General features: G+C 36.6%; 1 protein-coding gene across 2 annotated transcripts in view; it reads left to right on the forward strand.

Moving 5' to 3' along the window:
* The window catches only part of SMG1 (SMG1 nonsense mediated mRNA decay associated PI3K related kinase), a 64,374-nt gene that overhangs the window by 14,453 nt on the left and 35,478 nt on the right, over positions 1–14,443 (forward strand). For both annotated transcript variants that reach the window (XM_054080452.1, XM_054080453.1), the window contains 12 exons: positions 2,575–2,711; positions 4,978–5,036; positions 5,763–5,976; positions 6,776–6,901; positions 6,994–7,066; positions 7,732–7,829; positions 9,482–9,655; positions 10,712–10,936; positions 11,611–11,712; positions 12,156–12,425; positions 12,996–13,126; positions 13,873–14,034. In XM_054080452.1, coding sequence (XP_053936427.1) covers positions 2,575–2,711; positions 4,978–5,036; positions 5,763–5,976; positions 6,776–6,901; positions 6,994–7,066; positions 7,732–7,829; positions 9,482–9,655; positions 10,712–10,936; positions 11,611–11,712; positions 12,156–12,425; positions 12,996–13,126; positions 13,873–14,034 — 1,771 coding nt within the window. The remainder of the gene's footprint in view (positions 1–2,574; positions 2,712–4,977; positions 5,037–5,762; positions 5,977–6,775; positions 6,902–6,993; positions 7,067–7,731; positions 7,830–9,481; positions 9,656–10,711; positions 10,937–11,610; positions 11,713–12,155; positions 12,426–12,995; positions 13,127–13,872; positions 14,035–14,443) is intronic.

The raw sequence follows: 14,443 nt of genomic DNA on the forward strand, positions 1-14,443 counted from the left end.
AATTCATGCTGCAATTCATGCTCCCTCTTGCTCAGCTGAGGATTAGAGGCCGTGGAGGAACTGGAGGCATTGGAAGAATGTGGGCAAGGTCTTGGGAGATGTAGCGAGGTGAAATCTGGAGTTGCAAGAGGGTGCAAGAATGCTGGGCACGTGTTTTTGAGGAAGAAGGGTTCACATTTTCAGCAATTTGGGTTTAAGTCATAGGGTTGCTGTTCTTTTTTTAAAAAAAATATTCCAGGGACTTGTGAATGAAAATAGAAAGTTTGTTATGACTAAGCACTGTCATTTATTGTATCATTTAGTATAAGTGGTAGTTGAGCCATTGACAAAAACTGTGCCCTGTGCCAGGCGTGTTATAAAGATGAGGACATGGTGTTCTCCTGACAGATTTGTATTTCAGAGGAGACAAAAGGTAGAAGAAGGCTGCTGAGTATGCTTTGTGGGTGGAAGAACTGAAGTGCAAGTGGTGACATGACTGTTGCAAAACCCTGATCTTTGGAATGGATTAGACTCAGACTTCATAGTCCTATTCTGGTGTCTTCATCTAAAAATTATGCAGTCCGTTTAGTGTCTTAAATTATGTCTGTGTAGAGGAAATAGATAATTATTTGAGTTGTGTAAATAATGCTTCTGGTAGTGGGCTTGTGTATGAGATTGCTATTAGTACTGGCAGAAAAATCAGACTATTCTGTGTATGTGAGCACCTCTTTAATCCATAAAATGTTAGGAACTGTAATTTTGGATGTCTGCTACCTGTGACTTCTTTGCTTCTGTATTTATTCTGGCCTCCAGAAGCCAGATTTCAGATGTGCTCTCCTATATGTGGTGCTGTGACCTTTTAGAGCTGTGAGTGGGTTTATAGGTTCTGTAATACACAGGGACACAAAGGTTTTTGTTTCTTAGATTTCTTTATTGCCGGGTACTGTAAATCAATACTTGTAAATCAAGCATATACTTATGATTAATCACTTATATGCATACTTATATATTTGTGTTATTAAAAGTATTACTGGTACAGCACTTGCCAGACTTTCCCCAGGAAAGGGGCCAGTTGATCATAGACAAAGTCTCACCTCAAAGATGATCTGCATCATGGAGTCTGAAGTCAGGCAGGCATCCACAGCGAGGGTCTGTCCAGGAGGTCTTATGTAGTGCGGTCCTTGTGGGGGAGCTCTCAGAGATTTGGGTAAAAAGTCAATTATTTTTATGTCATTAGCAGTGTAAGGGGACATCGGAGGCAACCACTTGGAGCACCAGCAACTTCTCCTAACTAGTGTTTTTCACCTGAGACAGCCAGTAGATGATGCTGTTTTCTCAGACAAGCGTTTGCTTTTCCAGTCTGTTTTTCCAGCTGGAGTAGCCAATAGCTGTTGCGGATTCCTGCTTTCCCAGGATTTTCTCCACTGCTACAGTCTATTTTTCACCTTTCCAAACAATACGTTTGTTGCTGCAGTTCCTTGGTTTTGTGCTTATCGAGGGCATCTTGAGATGTCTCAGGTTCTTGGGTACCCAGCTGCCCGTCAGGGATGCTCCAGGTTCCCGAGCTGGGCTCTCAGGCTAGCAGGTCCCGGGATGGCAGACTTCATCTGCTGTAGGTACTTTTCCATTATAACGGGGTTGCCTTTATGGCTGCTCCCATCAGGTGACTGATGTGCAACATGCCACAGAAAAAAGCTGTCTCTGGTTGTCTTGGGTGTTCTGCTAAGAGTCATGCTGACTAAGAAGACCGCGTCATGTCCATGAATCCTCTAAAATTAATCACAATGAAACGTCTAATGATAAACTTCTCCAAAGAGGCGTCATTTCCTTTTTGCAAATGATGGAAATTAATTATTCATATGAATTCTTTGTAATTGGTACCTAAATCAGGTAAACTGAGTTGTGACCTTCAATAGTGCTATTCGTCAACTTAAATGAAGCGTTTTCTTGGGAAGGTGTGAATTCTCCTGTATTATGATCCACTTTAATCAATAGCCTCTGCATGCTGTATACTTTTGTTCCTCGATAGAGGTGAAGTAGATCTGTCTTCCTCTTCAAAGTAGAACCCTGCTGGCTATCAGAGGATTACTCATAGTTTTTCTTCTTGTGGCAAAATGTTATATAAAATCTTGTTTCTTGGTAGTTGCTTGAACTTAAATCTGGTTCTTTGCTTCAAGAAGCAGTTTGGTTTTCCACAAAGTGTTTTTTTAAATATCATTTGTTGAATTATTTTTGTTTATATATTCAATCAGCAGTCTGATTTAACCTTACCACACTCTGGTTTTTTTAGTTCCATTTGTGTAGAAGGGAGCTAAAACCAGGTTTTTGTGTAGAAGTAGAACAATTCTACTTGTTTCTGAATGAGTTCTAACTGGGTACTGGGCTCTCCACAGGAAGAAATGAAATATTTTGGTAGCTAAATTAGGTTTTACATTTAATTTTCCTCATATTAGCTTTAAAACAAATCAGGATTCTTAACTTTTTTCTCAAATTTCTGTTATGACTGATGGAGACCAAAAATACACATTTCAGACTATGCAGGTATTATCGGTCACGTGCTGTAGAGAAAAGAAATAATTGTCTTTTCTTTTTCAGAGCGATCGTTGTCTTATTCTGACGAGTCTCGACTGTCAAATCTTCTTCGGAGGATTACTCGGGAAGATGACAGAGACCGAAGACTGGCTACTGTAAAGCAACTGAAAGAATTCATTCAGCAACCAGAAAACAAACTGGTTAGTAATTATTGCTTTTCCATAGCACTGGATTATTTCTCCTTTTATAAAACTGTATTTTTAAAAATCTGAATGCTGGAATATGTCTGTGAGAAATATCTTACACGAAAAGCGTTTCCTTCTACAACAAAGGAAAGTGTATTCCTGGATTGCATGTCTCTTTTCCGGCATTCAGGAAATTTTTTCTTGCTTGATTACTTATGACGTATTGCCTTAAAACAAACTACTGAGTGCACGAGCTGTAGGAATAAATATGGGATGCATGTGGGGTTTTTTTGACTGGTCTTAGCCTTCAGCAAAAAAATAGGAAAAAGGAAGTAAAATCTGTTGTTAACATGTTCAAGATCTGTTTGTGTTTTAAATTAGAAATATGCAGATAGTCATACAATCTTGTAAATAGCTCATTTTAGTGTACTCGGCTTTCTAGCTAAACACCTTTTCACGTGGATTCCTTTTTATGGGAACAGAGCAAAATAAGTCTTTGTTTTCATTACATCTTTGGGTTTTTTTAATGGCTTGTTGAACTCTAATACCCTTAAGCGTTTCTTAAGGGTTTGTGGATGGCGGCGGAAGTATTACTCTGTGGGTATATGTTTTGTAATACTACTTATTTTGAAGTGAAATCTTGAGAGTATCGTCTGACACTTCTTTCCTGCTGTTTTGAAGATGTTAGGTATGGGAAAGTGATGGTCTAATACCCTGCCACTTAGTTACAGGCAGTGGTGTAGTATTTCCGTTATGGGTTGTGTCTGTCAGTATTTACAAGAAATTGGTTCATTCTCTCATAATATGTTAATTAACCAGTGGTAACTGAGTTCTTTTCCAAAAGATGTGACTCTTAAAGATTGAGACTTTTCTGTTCTGTGCACCCAGGTATGGGCAGACTGTGCAAGCCTAGCCAATACTTCCGTGTTCCTCTGAAACAAAATCTGTTTTCACAAGGCTTTGGGGAGCAAATTCTTTACACAATTATTCCACGTTTGGGTTTTTTTTATTACTTGCATTATTCTCAATGCATTTTTTCCTCAGTTCTTTTTGTAACTGATTTTTATTTAGTTTTATTGGTATCTCAGAACATATTGGAATTGCCAGTGATGTCTGACTCTGTGGTAACAAACTTTGTACTGGCTCGTGGTCAGGAAGTTGAAAGTTTGTCAGTGAGAAACTCTTCTTTAAACTTCTTCCAGCTTGTTAATGAGAGCAAAATCAGATGCCAAGTGATATCCATGATGTCAGGCTGAAAACATTATAATGGACAGTGTTAAAACTAGCAGTAGCTCCTGCAGTTCTCACAGTACTAAGTGTAGTTTAACAGAATTCTTTGTTCTCAGGTTTGCATTATGTGTTCCACAAAGTAGTATAGTCATTAGGCAGCAGCGTTATCATGTAATGGCACTGTGCTCCAGCTTCTAAATTGTATCGGTGTCTTCTCTTGTCCCTTTTGTGGCCTCATTGAAGATATTGAGTATGTTTTTGAAAAGTCTTGGAGAGTTCTGAGGGGCCAAGCACGTGAACCTCTTTCTCTCTCCACCACCAAAAGTGATGTTGCCCAAAACTTAACAACAAAAGCTAGATAACATCTGCTGTTTGATTAATACCTTTCTGAAGAAAAGAGAAGAAACCTTTTTATGAACTTGTCAAAAAAACTTCTTGTTAATATCTTATACGGTTGCAACTAAGACATTATTTTGCAGCTAAGACATTATTTTGCAACTCACTGATGTGTTTGGGTTTTTTAGGAAAACAAGTATTTCTGGTTATTGATGAACCAGTGCTCCTTGGTAAACGTAATGTCTCATCCCCAAAGTAGAACTCCATTATTGTGAGAGTCAGGATTGCCTAAGCAGAAATTTTAATATTTCAGACTGTATTATGTGATCAATCAAATGATCTCCTGGTACAGTTGATTGTAAGTATAGGAGAGTAGGTCTTCCTAGGCGCTACTGATGAGCTGAATGATGAGTCTTACATTTGTGATGTAATGTTGTCAGCAAGAACTACACTTAGAACAAACCTCGGTGGCAGGCTGCCAGTGTATTTCTGTGGCTACTGTAAATAAATATGAACTATAACATGTAGGATAATATTGCAGTATTGCTTAATATAGTTCATGCAAGTCTGCAGTGGCCATGGGAAGCATAATAGCATTCTGTTGGCAAGCAGAATTGGCAGTGGTGTTTTTACTGGGTGTAAACAGAACCTAATTTGCAGAAGTTATTGTGTCTTTATTATTATGCTTATGCCTTTTATGCATCTTATGTTATAGGTACTAGTTAAACAACTGGATAATATCCTGACTGCTATTCATGATGTACTCAATGAAAGGTAAGCTGGAAAAGCTGAACAGTTGGAAGGCTTTAAAGGCGAAAAATAACGACACTGTTAGGTTTGGATTTCAGTATAGAAATGGAATGGAGGTGGAGAAGTTTGAAAGAAATTAACTGATTTTACATGGATGGGACATTGCAGTAACAGGATAGAACTGGGGAAGAGTTAAGACTTTGGGCCTGTCAGTGCTACTGTTAGACTGTGTGGAGCGTACTTCATGTGCAGAGAATTTGAGTGCACAAATGTGGCTTTTATGTTGTAGGTAGTATGAAATCCGTCTACCCTATATCACCTTGGTGCAGTAGGGTGCTGCAGTGGTCTAATTTGCAAATTGAACTCAAGTTTTTTTACAACCTGATCAACTAAGAGTATATGTAGAGGGAGCTCAGATGCGCGTGGGCATTTTGGTGTGAAGTTCAGTGCTGTTACCCAGGGTCAGCTGTATGTTAAGAATTTTCTTCCTTGGATACTGTTGCAAGTAGAATGGTCTATTTATTGGACACTTTTATTCAAATTGATTTATTCCATAGAAACTGTATTTCATGGAATTTTTCAGATTATTAATTTTTATTTAACCTTCATCACTGCTGCCATTAAATAAGAGAAGCAGCTTTCTTCATGCATATATTTTTATGCCTTAGAAAGTGTAATTTGTTGATAGTTTCTTCTGTTCTGCTCTTGTGTCTGGAGATTTCACATTTCTTTTTTCTTTCAAAAATACAGTAGCAAATTGCTTCAAGAACTGCGACAGGAAGGAGCTTGCTGTCTTGGCCTTCTTTGTGCTTCTCTGAGCTATGAGGCTGAGAAGATCTTTAAATGGATTTTTAGCAAATTCAGCTCATCCACAAAAGATGAAGTTAAACTTCTTTATCTGTGTGCAACCTACAAAGCACTAGAGACTGTAGGAGAAAAGAAAGCCTTTTCATCTTTAATGCAGGTAAGACAAGTTAAAACAGGATTATTAATGATTTTTCCAGTGCAATGCTTGAATCAACTTTTTAAACTGGAATGAACAATAAGTAATGCTATGTAGACACAATAAGTAAATATAATCGCAGTTGCGAGGGAACTTTGTCTGAATGGAATTCTTTGATTATGATTACATTATAGAGGAATGTCAGGTCTTTGTGGATGAGATATATTTTGGTGTGGCTTTGTACTATATATTGTAGATCCAAGAGGAAGAACTCTTGTTGACAGCAAAAATAGAACTTGAGCGCAATGGGACACAAACCCCAGCCTGCTGATTGTTTTGAGCTACCTCTTGTTTAAAGTTTCTAACTTGAATTGTAATTAGATCTGAGAGGATGTAGGGTGTGAGCAGACAAATCTAGTCCCCTGGTTCAAGTTTTAGGGTCTCTATTCTGGGTGTAGAACGGTTATCTCCAGATCTGTGCTCCAGTTTAGTATTTACTTTACAGAGCCAAAAAGCTTCAGCAGAAGCAGCTTGTTCTGTGGATGAAGAATGAAAGAGAAGTGTCCCCAAGTCTTGACCGTGGCTCTGCCGTATTTCAAGCGAATGCCCAGCTGAGATTATTACTTTCATGTAGTATATGTGATGCCTTTTTGTATTTTCCTTCCTGCAGAAAGAGCACTGAGATGTTTCTGTTGTTTGAATGAGAAGTAGTTTGCTAAAAAGTGTTCAACACTGAGTAAATCAGTATCTAATATAGTAACTTTTTTACATGTTGCTTTTAATGAAGTGAAAGATCTAGTGGCTTTGCTTTACTTTTCAGCTTGTAATGACCAGCCTGCAGTCCATTCTAGAAAATGTGGATACGCCAGAGTTACTGTGCAAATGTGTCAAGTGCATCCTCTTGGTGTCCCGATGCTACCCACACATTTTCAGCACCAATTTCAGGGTAAGCTTACTTTGTCCTCTGTTTTCTTTCTCTCATAGAAGTGTTTGGGCAGCAAATTGGGTAATTAACCTTTATTCACAATTGCTTTCCAGGACACAGTGGACATACTGGTTGGGTGGCATATAGATCACACTCAGAAACCTTCCTTGACACAGCAGGTGTCTGGTGAGTTTGGCTGTAGAGTCACTAATGGAGTTGACTCTGGCTTGCAAATGATGTGGGTTTACTTACACAAGTTTGGTCCTTCTGATGTGGAAATGGACATAAAACCAAAATGAATTTCTGGATACATAATGGCACTAATTTTTCAGTAAACTTACATTTGCCATTTTGTGCTGTACCTGGAAAAACTGAATGTTTTATTCAAGCTGCGTTTAAACATAATTTGTTTTCAGTAACTTTTAAACAACTTTTAATAAGTTTCTAGATCTTAATAAATTCTCTTTGAAAGAATATATTTTCTCCTTTGTGCTTCTAGAAAACCTGTAGTAAAGATACTGTACTGGCATTTAAAGAATTGGGATACTTCTTGTAGCTGTAGCAGTTGTCTTGGAGTTATTCACAGCCAGTCTGTTATGTTTCCTGTGTCATAGTCCTAGATTAGATGTTTAACTGCTGTGGGGTGGGACTGAACATTGAAATGATTTTGTCAAGGGTACAAAAGAGGGAAATAAAATTTATATTTATTTTAAAAACAACTTGCATTAAAGTTTTTGTGCAGGTACCTTCACATACCTTAGCAACTTTTACCTCAGCAATATGCAACTAAAACTTAATTTTTGTATGTTATTTTGTTCCCCTGTTTTAATTGTCCTGGTATTTTTATACAGGATGGTTGCAGAGCTTGGAGCCTTTTTGGGTGGCTGATCTTACTTTTTCTACCACGCTCTTGGGTCAGTTTTTAGAAGATATGGAAGCTTATGCTGAGGTAAACAAGATTTTGTATTATATACTTGAGTTATTCATTGTGGATTTCTTAATAAATCCACAGCTGTGTTTCTGATGGGTGTATTATGTCTAAAAAATAAAATTTTATGTTTTTTCTGGGGAGAAGAGGATGAAATTACAGGGCATACCTAAAGCAGGTACAATGACAACCCTACATGAATCCTCATGAACTACATAAGATGTATCATAGCCAGGCTTTCAGCCATTGTTGATTGATAATATCATGTTGTAATAAAAGTAAAAACCAAACAGGAATGCTTTCATTTTTAAAAAGCTGCAGTGAAGACAGTCTTCCTTGGATTTTCTCTAGCTGTCCAACTTCAGAGTTTTTCAGAAGTAGTGACTATTGAGGAGAAAGGGATTCTTAATGCTTCTGTAGATTAATGGTAAAGCTTGCTTTCTTTTATTTAAAATAATGGATTATATTGTTCAGGAAATAATGCAGCAGGAACAGATAGAAAACTGAAGTATATTAATTTAACAACTTTGCTTTCACTTTGTTACATTTGCTTAGTTAACAGGGCCTAAAGTTTATCTGATGCTGTCATTAAAAGGAAGAGTTTTGGGTTTTTAGAGGGCAGTGTTGTCTTTTTAAGATTTATGCTCATATGTATATATGCTTACAACTAGATTATGTTGTCTTTTTAAGATTTATGCTCATATGTATATATGCTTACAACTAGATTATGCTATGTTATGTAAGTTAACATGTAGATTCTACAGGCAAAATTCCAATATAATCTGTTTTCCTCAAAGCAGAATGAATAATTTTATTTTATTAGTGTGCTTATGTACACCAAAACTTCTTATCGTACAGCTTTAAGAGTTAGGACTCTTGGACCTTTCTGGCAGTGTCAAGCCCATGGAAACTTGTGCTGTTGTGACTGCAGACATGCAGTTGAAAGTGATTAGCCAGTGCAGTAAATCACTGCTTATCAGCTTGTCTGCTGAACTGGACGATGTGCATATTCTTAGTCACAGAAGAGTTTTAAGATAACATGCATTGACTTAAATCATGGAGGAGGTGGTTCCATCTAGTGTGTTTTTATCTCACAGTGGGGTAGACCCAGGCTATATCTGTACTAATGAGATCGGCACTTCTGGGAATGTTCCCGGGCACTGATGCCAGCTGGCATGAAGCAGCCTTCTAGTAAACTCATGGTTTCCAGATCAAGGTAGCTGCATGTAAACAATGTGATGGGAATGGCCACTCGGAACATCCTGATTCCAGTTTATGGGCAGGAATTGTTTTAGGAGTGTGATAAAAGTGTGCAGACTACTGTTGTAACAGCACAGCAATATGGGTGATTATGTTCCAGGGGCCAGGAGTATCATAAACCTCTGTTTTAATTTGCAAACTGTAGTCTGAGTGCTTTCTTTCAGCCACTATACTAATGAGCAGCATCTCCTTACCGCCCTGTGCCTTGCTCATCGTTATTGTATACCTATATCCCGTCTTCATACATATGTGAAGTTAGAGGTGTTGCATAAGTGTATCTGTAACCGGAGAGTATCTATGATAGGTATGGGAAATAGATAGATTAAGGATTTTCAACCTCATATTTTGATCTTTTATGCCTGAGTTACAACTGTTAATGATGTATACTGATAAATGAAACTTCTGTGCTGTAGGACCTCAGCCATGTGGCGTCTGGGGAGTCAGTAGATGAAGATATTCCTCCTCCTTCAGTATCACTACCTAAACTGGCTGCACTTCTTCGGGTTTTCAGTACTGTGGTGAGGAGTATTGGGGAACGCTTCAGCCCAATTAGAGGACCACCAATTACGGAAGCATATGTAACTGATGTAAGAATTCAGATTTTTCTTTTAGTTTTTCTTGGTTGCTGACATGATTTATCACCATATATTGATGCCGTTTACTGAGTCTATTTAGAGTTTGTGAATTTTACGTGAATATGTATATGCTCTGCTTTAAGCAAATGTATTTTCTTGTAGAAATGTGCTATAAGAATTTTATTAAATATTAAGGTATAGATTGTGATAGTGGCATATGGGAGTCATATATAGCAGAAACTAACCTTTAGACATTTTTACTTCGTGTAGCTAGGTTTGTGGTTGTATTATGTCTTTAACTATAATCTTGCCACCTATTCAGATTGCTATGATGCTATAAAAATTGAATTCAAATTGAGTTCGATTTTATAAAATGTAGCAGTTTTTATCCATGCTGAAATTGTATCTAGCAAATCTGACAGCAAAGATGTCTTGTTCTAAAGCATAGTACAGGATGATGTAAACTCAGAATAAATATTACATGATATGCTAAGTAGCTACTATATGTCTGTAGCAGGAACTGTAGAGAGTGTGAGTGATTTTAAAAAAAAGATTGTTACCTGCAAGTCAAAATCTTGTTGTTACTGCACAAGATGCACAACTGGAATTTATGCCCTTGCAGAGTTGTGTGAGGGACAAAACTTCTTGGATAAATAAGTGTATGGATTTCCCAATTAAAGCCAAGACAGTTATGTAACTTGTGTCTTAATCTGCAGAGAATTCTGTGACAAAAGCTTGAGAAAAGAAAGCTTGTCTGTCTTTTACAAGAGGAGTTCTGCTTTCATCAGTTGGAACTGAACAGAATTCTGAACAATGAATTTAGTTTTAGGTGTTTGCAAGTCTTTAACTGAGTAGGAAACCAGGCAATTGAAGGTTTGTTGGTTTTTTTTTTTAATACTTCTGAGGTGCAATGCCACCATGTGCATTTTTCAGAATATTCTAGTGACAGAATTTACCAAGATGCAGAGTAGATGGACAGGGTGTTAAGTGGATGTGAATAAATAAACAGAATGCAGTCCTTGCCTCTTTTCAATGTAGTTTAATTTACATGTGGCTTTAATTTTCCAGGTTCTATACAGAGTAATGAGATGTGTGACTGCAGCAAACCAAGTATTCTTTTCTGAAGCCGTGCTTACAGCTGCCAATGAATGTGTTGGTGTTTTACTTGGCAGCCTAGATCCAAGTATGACCATACACTGTGACATGGTCATCACATATGGATTAGATCAAATGGAGAATTGTCAGACTTGTGGCACTGATTATATCATTTCAGTCCTGAATCTGTTGACACTGGTTTGTACACATTTTTATTATTGCAGTTTTTGCATTGGAAAATGTTATTTTCTAAGCAATTTTGCTTTTTCTTGTGTTAGATGTTTAAAACTCTTCTGTTCCTCATCACAAGCAAGACCTCTTCTAAATGCTTGTATTGTATTCTGTGTAGCTTGTGCTGCTAGCTTGTTTATACATTTGGTTTATTGATAAAGTAGTATTTAGTTTTAGCTTGAATGCTCATGGTGGGGTTTATTTGTGTGTTTTGGGGGTTTTCTGGTCCACTCCTCACCCCAGCCCCATCTGTTGGACAGTGTCATTCTGGGGTAGCTGCAGTTGATAACACCACCTGATGAATTTCAGAATCTTAGTGTTTAGTATGTTCTATTTATCTACTTGTGCCATGACCTGGGAATTCAGACTTTTTCAAAAGTAGATCTTAATATGTAGGTTGCAAACACTTAAACCCACATCAGTCTAAATTAATCATACAGCTTTCTCTCAGCTGTGTTGTTAAAGTCTGAAAATAACTAATTTTCTGAATGTGAATTTGGGAAAGGAAATGCAAAATACTTGCGTTGCTGGGAAGCTGGTTTTTCTAGATATAGTGTATTCAAGCTAGAAGTTGTAATAAAAATTAATTCAGGTACTTAATTAAAAATTAAGATATTTATAATTTTGGTTTTTATCCCCAGATTGTTGAACAAATAAATACAAAACTGCCATCGTCATTTGTAGAGAAATTATTTATACCAGAGTCGAAACTACTTGTTCTTCGTTATCATAGGGAGAAAGAGGTAAGAGTGACTTCTACGGTTGTATTACAACAGCCTCCATGCATTTCCTAGAATATATTTATTAAGCAGTAAAACTTTATTCATCTTAATTATATGTTTTTTTAATCTAACTATATATATGAAACTTTTGAAAAGGCAGACGTAGCTATTTCTTGGGTATGGCATTTAGATTTGATAGGGGATTGGTAAATTTGCCTTCATATCAGATAGAGAATTCCTTAGTTGCCTTTCATACTCAGCGTGTTATGTGGATGATCCAGAAGGTAATTAGTAGATTCTGCAAGTAAGTAGCACTTAATTACAGAAAACTGTAGATAGGTATGTGTATCAGACTAGACTAGTCATAGATAAAGAAGCGTAATTTTAACGTCTATGTTGGTGACTAAGATGTTTTATGACTTCATGCTAATCAATTATTACTGTAATTATTTTATATTCTCCAGGTTGTTGCAGCAGCCCTTGCTGTATACCAAGCTGTTTTGAGCCTAAAGAACATTCCTGTTTTGGAGACTGCTTACAGGTTGATTCTAGGAGAAATGACCTGTGCTCTGAATAGTCTTCTCTATAGTTTACATCTTCCGGAGGCCTGTTCTGAAATCCAGCATGACTCTTTCAAGAAGCGTATAGTCAATGTGGATAATGCAAAGTTTGTTGTTATATTTGACCTCAGTGCTCTAAGTACTATTGGAAATGCTAAGAACTCATTAATTGGGGTGAGTAAAAACTCTGCAGATAAGGTTTGTGCGATAAGGATAAACCCACTTTTTAACTTTATATATTATATACTATAATATAATTCACCAGTAGTGCACATATATATAATTAAAATGATCATATTTGTTTCGTAACTTATGTTATAGAAAAAAATCCAGTATTAAAACTTACAGAAAACAGAACGGGTGGATTGTATTATATCTCGAGTAGGTGCATATTTCTCTTTTAGGGAGAGAATCTTATCAGAGTTATTCACGGATTGGTTCTAAGAACTGTCATAGTAATTCTTTTTGAAAATCAAGGCAGATAAAGGCAGCTTTATTGTGTTCTCTGATAGAATATCAGCCATGTGAAAGTAACTTGTTCCAGATCTTTCCAAATAAAAAAATAAACTGCTTTTAACAGGTTGTTTAAAAAGGGGAGAGAAAATCATTAAAATTAAGACCAGAAAATTAATAGACCTAAATTATTTCCCTTGGGGGAAAAAGCAAACCACAATAATTAATGGTATGGCAACTACACTTAAAAATAGATTCTATTTATTATGTTTCTTTGCAATTGTTTTATAGATGTGGGCCCTTTCGCCGACTGTGTTTGCACTACTGAGTAAAAATCTGATGATTGTTCATGGTGACATAGCAGTTCATTTTCCTGCTGTCCAGTATGCAGTGCTCTATACGTTGTATTCACACTGTTCCAGGTATGAAGATTAAATAAATTCATCAGTATTTTAAGAGCACCAGGGTGGACAGATCTGAAATGAATATATTGTTGAAGTAATAAATTTAAATAGGCTATTGCAATTAAACTTTTGCCCAAATTTCCCTAATCATTTTTTACTTTCATTAATTGCAGGAAGTCTGTCTCAGCCAAGAAGGCATATCCTGGCTTAAAATTTGGCATTTTATTAAAAGGCAGATTAGAAGTTTGAGTAGAGATAACTGAGGGAGAAATCTACTGAAAGTAAATAAGGAGAGATTGTTTACTATTTTGCTTACTGTAAGATCTAGGAGAGATAATAAAATGTAAACCATATGTGTAAGCACATTTTGGACCTTATTACTACCAGATGTTGTCAAAATAAGGGGATATAGTAGTTTTAACTGTTACACTCTACATTTTTTTTTGGCTTTGGTTATTTTTCACTAAGAGTTTACTAGCTACTGGTTGCTGGGCTGTATGGACTGATGTAAAGTAGTAGCTTTGATCTTTTAAGCCAGGGATAAAAACACCTGGATTTTGACATAATGTGGTGACTCTGTGGGTATATATTAACATTTGCTGCTGAGTTTGTTTAGGTTTTGGGTGTTTTTTTTGTTTGGAGGTCGTTTTGTTTGGGGGTTGTTTTATTGTTGTTGTGTCCATCTCCCCCCCACAGTATATTTTAAGGAAGTATCCCTAATCTTGGAGTGGTTTTATATTTTATGCTTTTTCTTGCCTTTTCAGGCATGACCATTTCATATCCAGTAGCCTCAGTTCTTCCTCTCCCTCTCTGTTTGATGGAGCAGTTATAAGTACTGTAACCACAGCAACAAAAAAACATTTCTCAATCATACTAAACCTTTTGGGGCTACTGCTTAAGAAGGATAACCTCACTCAAGATACCAGGTGACTGATGTTTTCTTATTAATCAGGGTGCTATTGTTTTTTTTCTAGTAGAATGTCTTAATTCACAAACTAGGATAATTTTAAGCTATAAAACTTGGCATAAATTTAACCAGTCAAATATTTGATTTTTTTAAAACATTAATAATGAAACACCTGTGAAAACAACTAGCTGCTCATTTTTATATGTGAAAAGTAGGATAAAAAAAGGAAACCATCATAACATCTATACAGTAAAAGCAGAACTGTCAAGCTTTACATAAAAGAAGATTTTGCTTACTGAAAGGACCCTTTCACAATAGTTAAAAACCTGTATTAGAAATGCTGTGGGACATTATTAATGTTATGGAACCTTTTGTTTAAAAAGTACGAAGAGTTAAGGGACAATACTCATCTGGAATGTGAAGTAGTT

The sequence above is a fragment of the Cuculus canorus genome, chromosome 15 (assembly GCF_017976375.1).
Source record: "Cuculus canorus isolate bCucCan1 chromosome 15, bCucCan1.pri, whole genome shotgun sequence".
In the NCBI taxonomy this organism is placed as follows: Eukaryota; Metazoa; Chordata; class Aves; order Cuculiformes; family Cuculidae; genus Cuculus; species Cuculus canorus.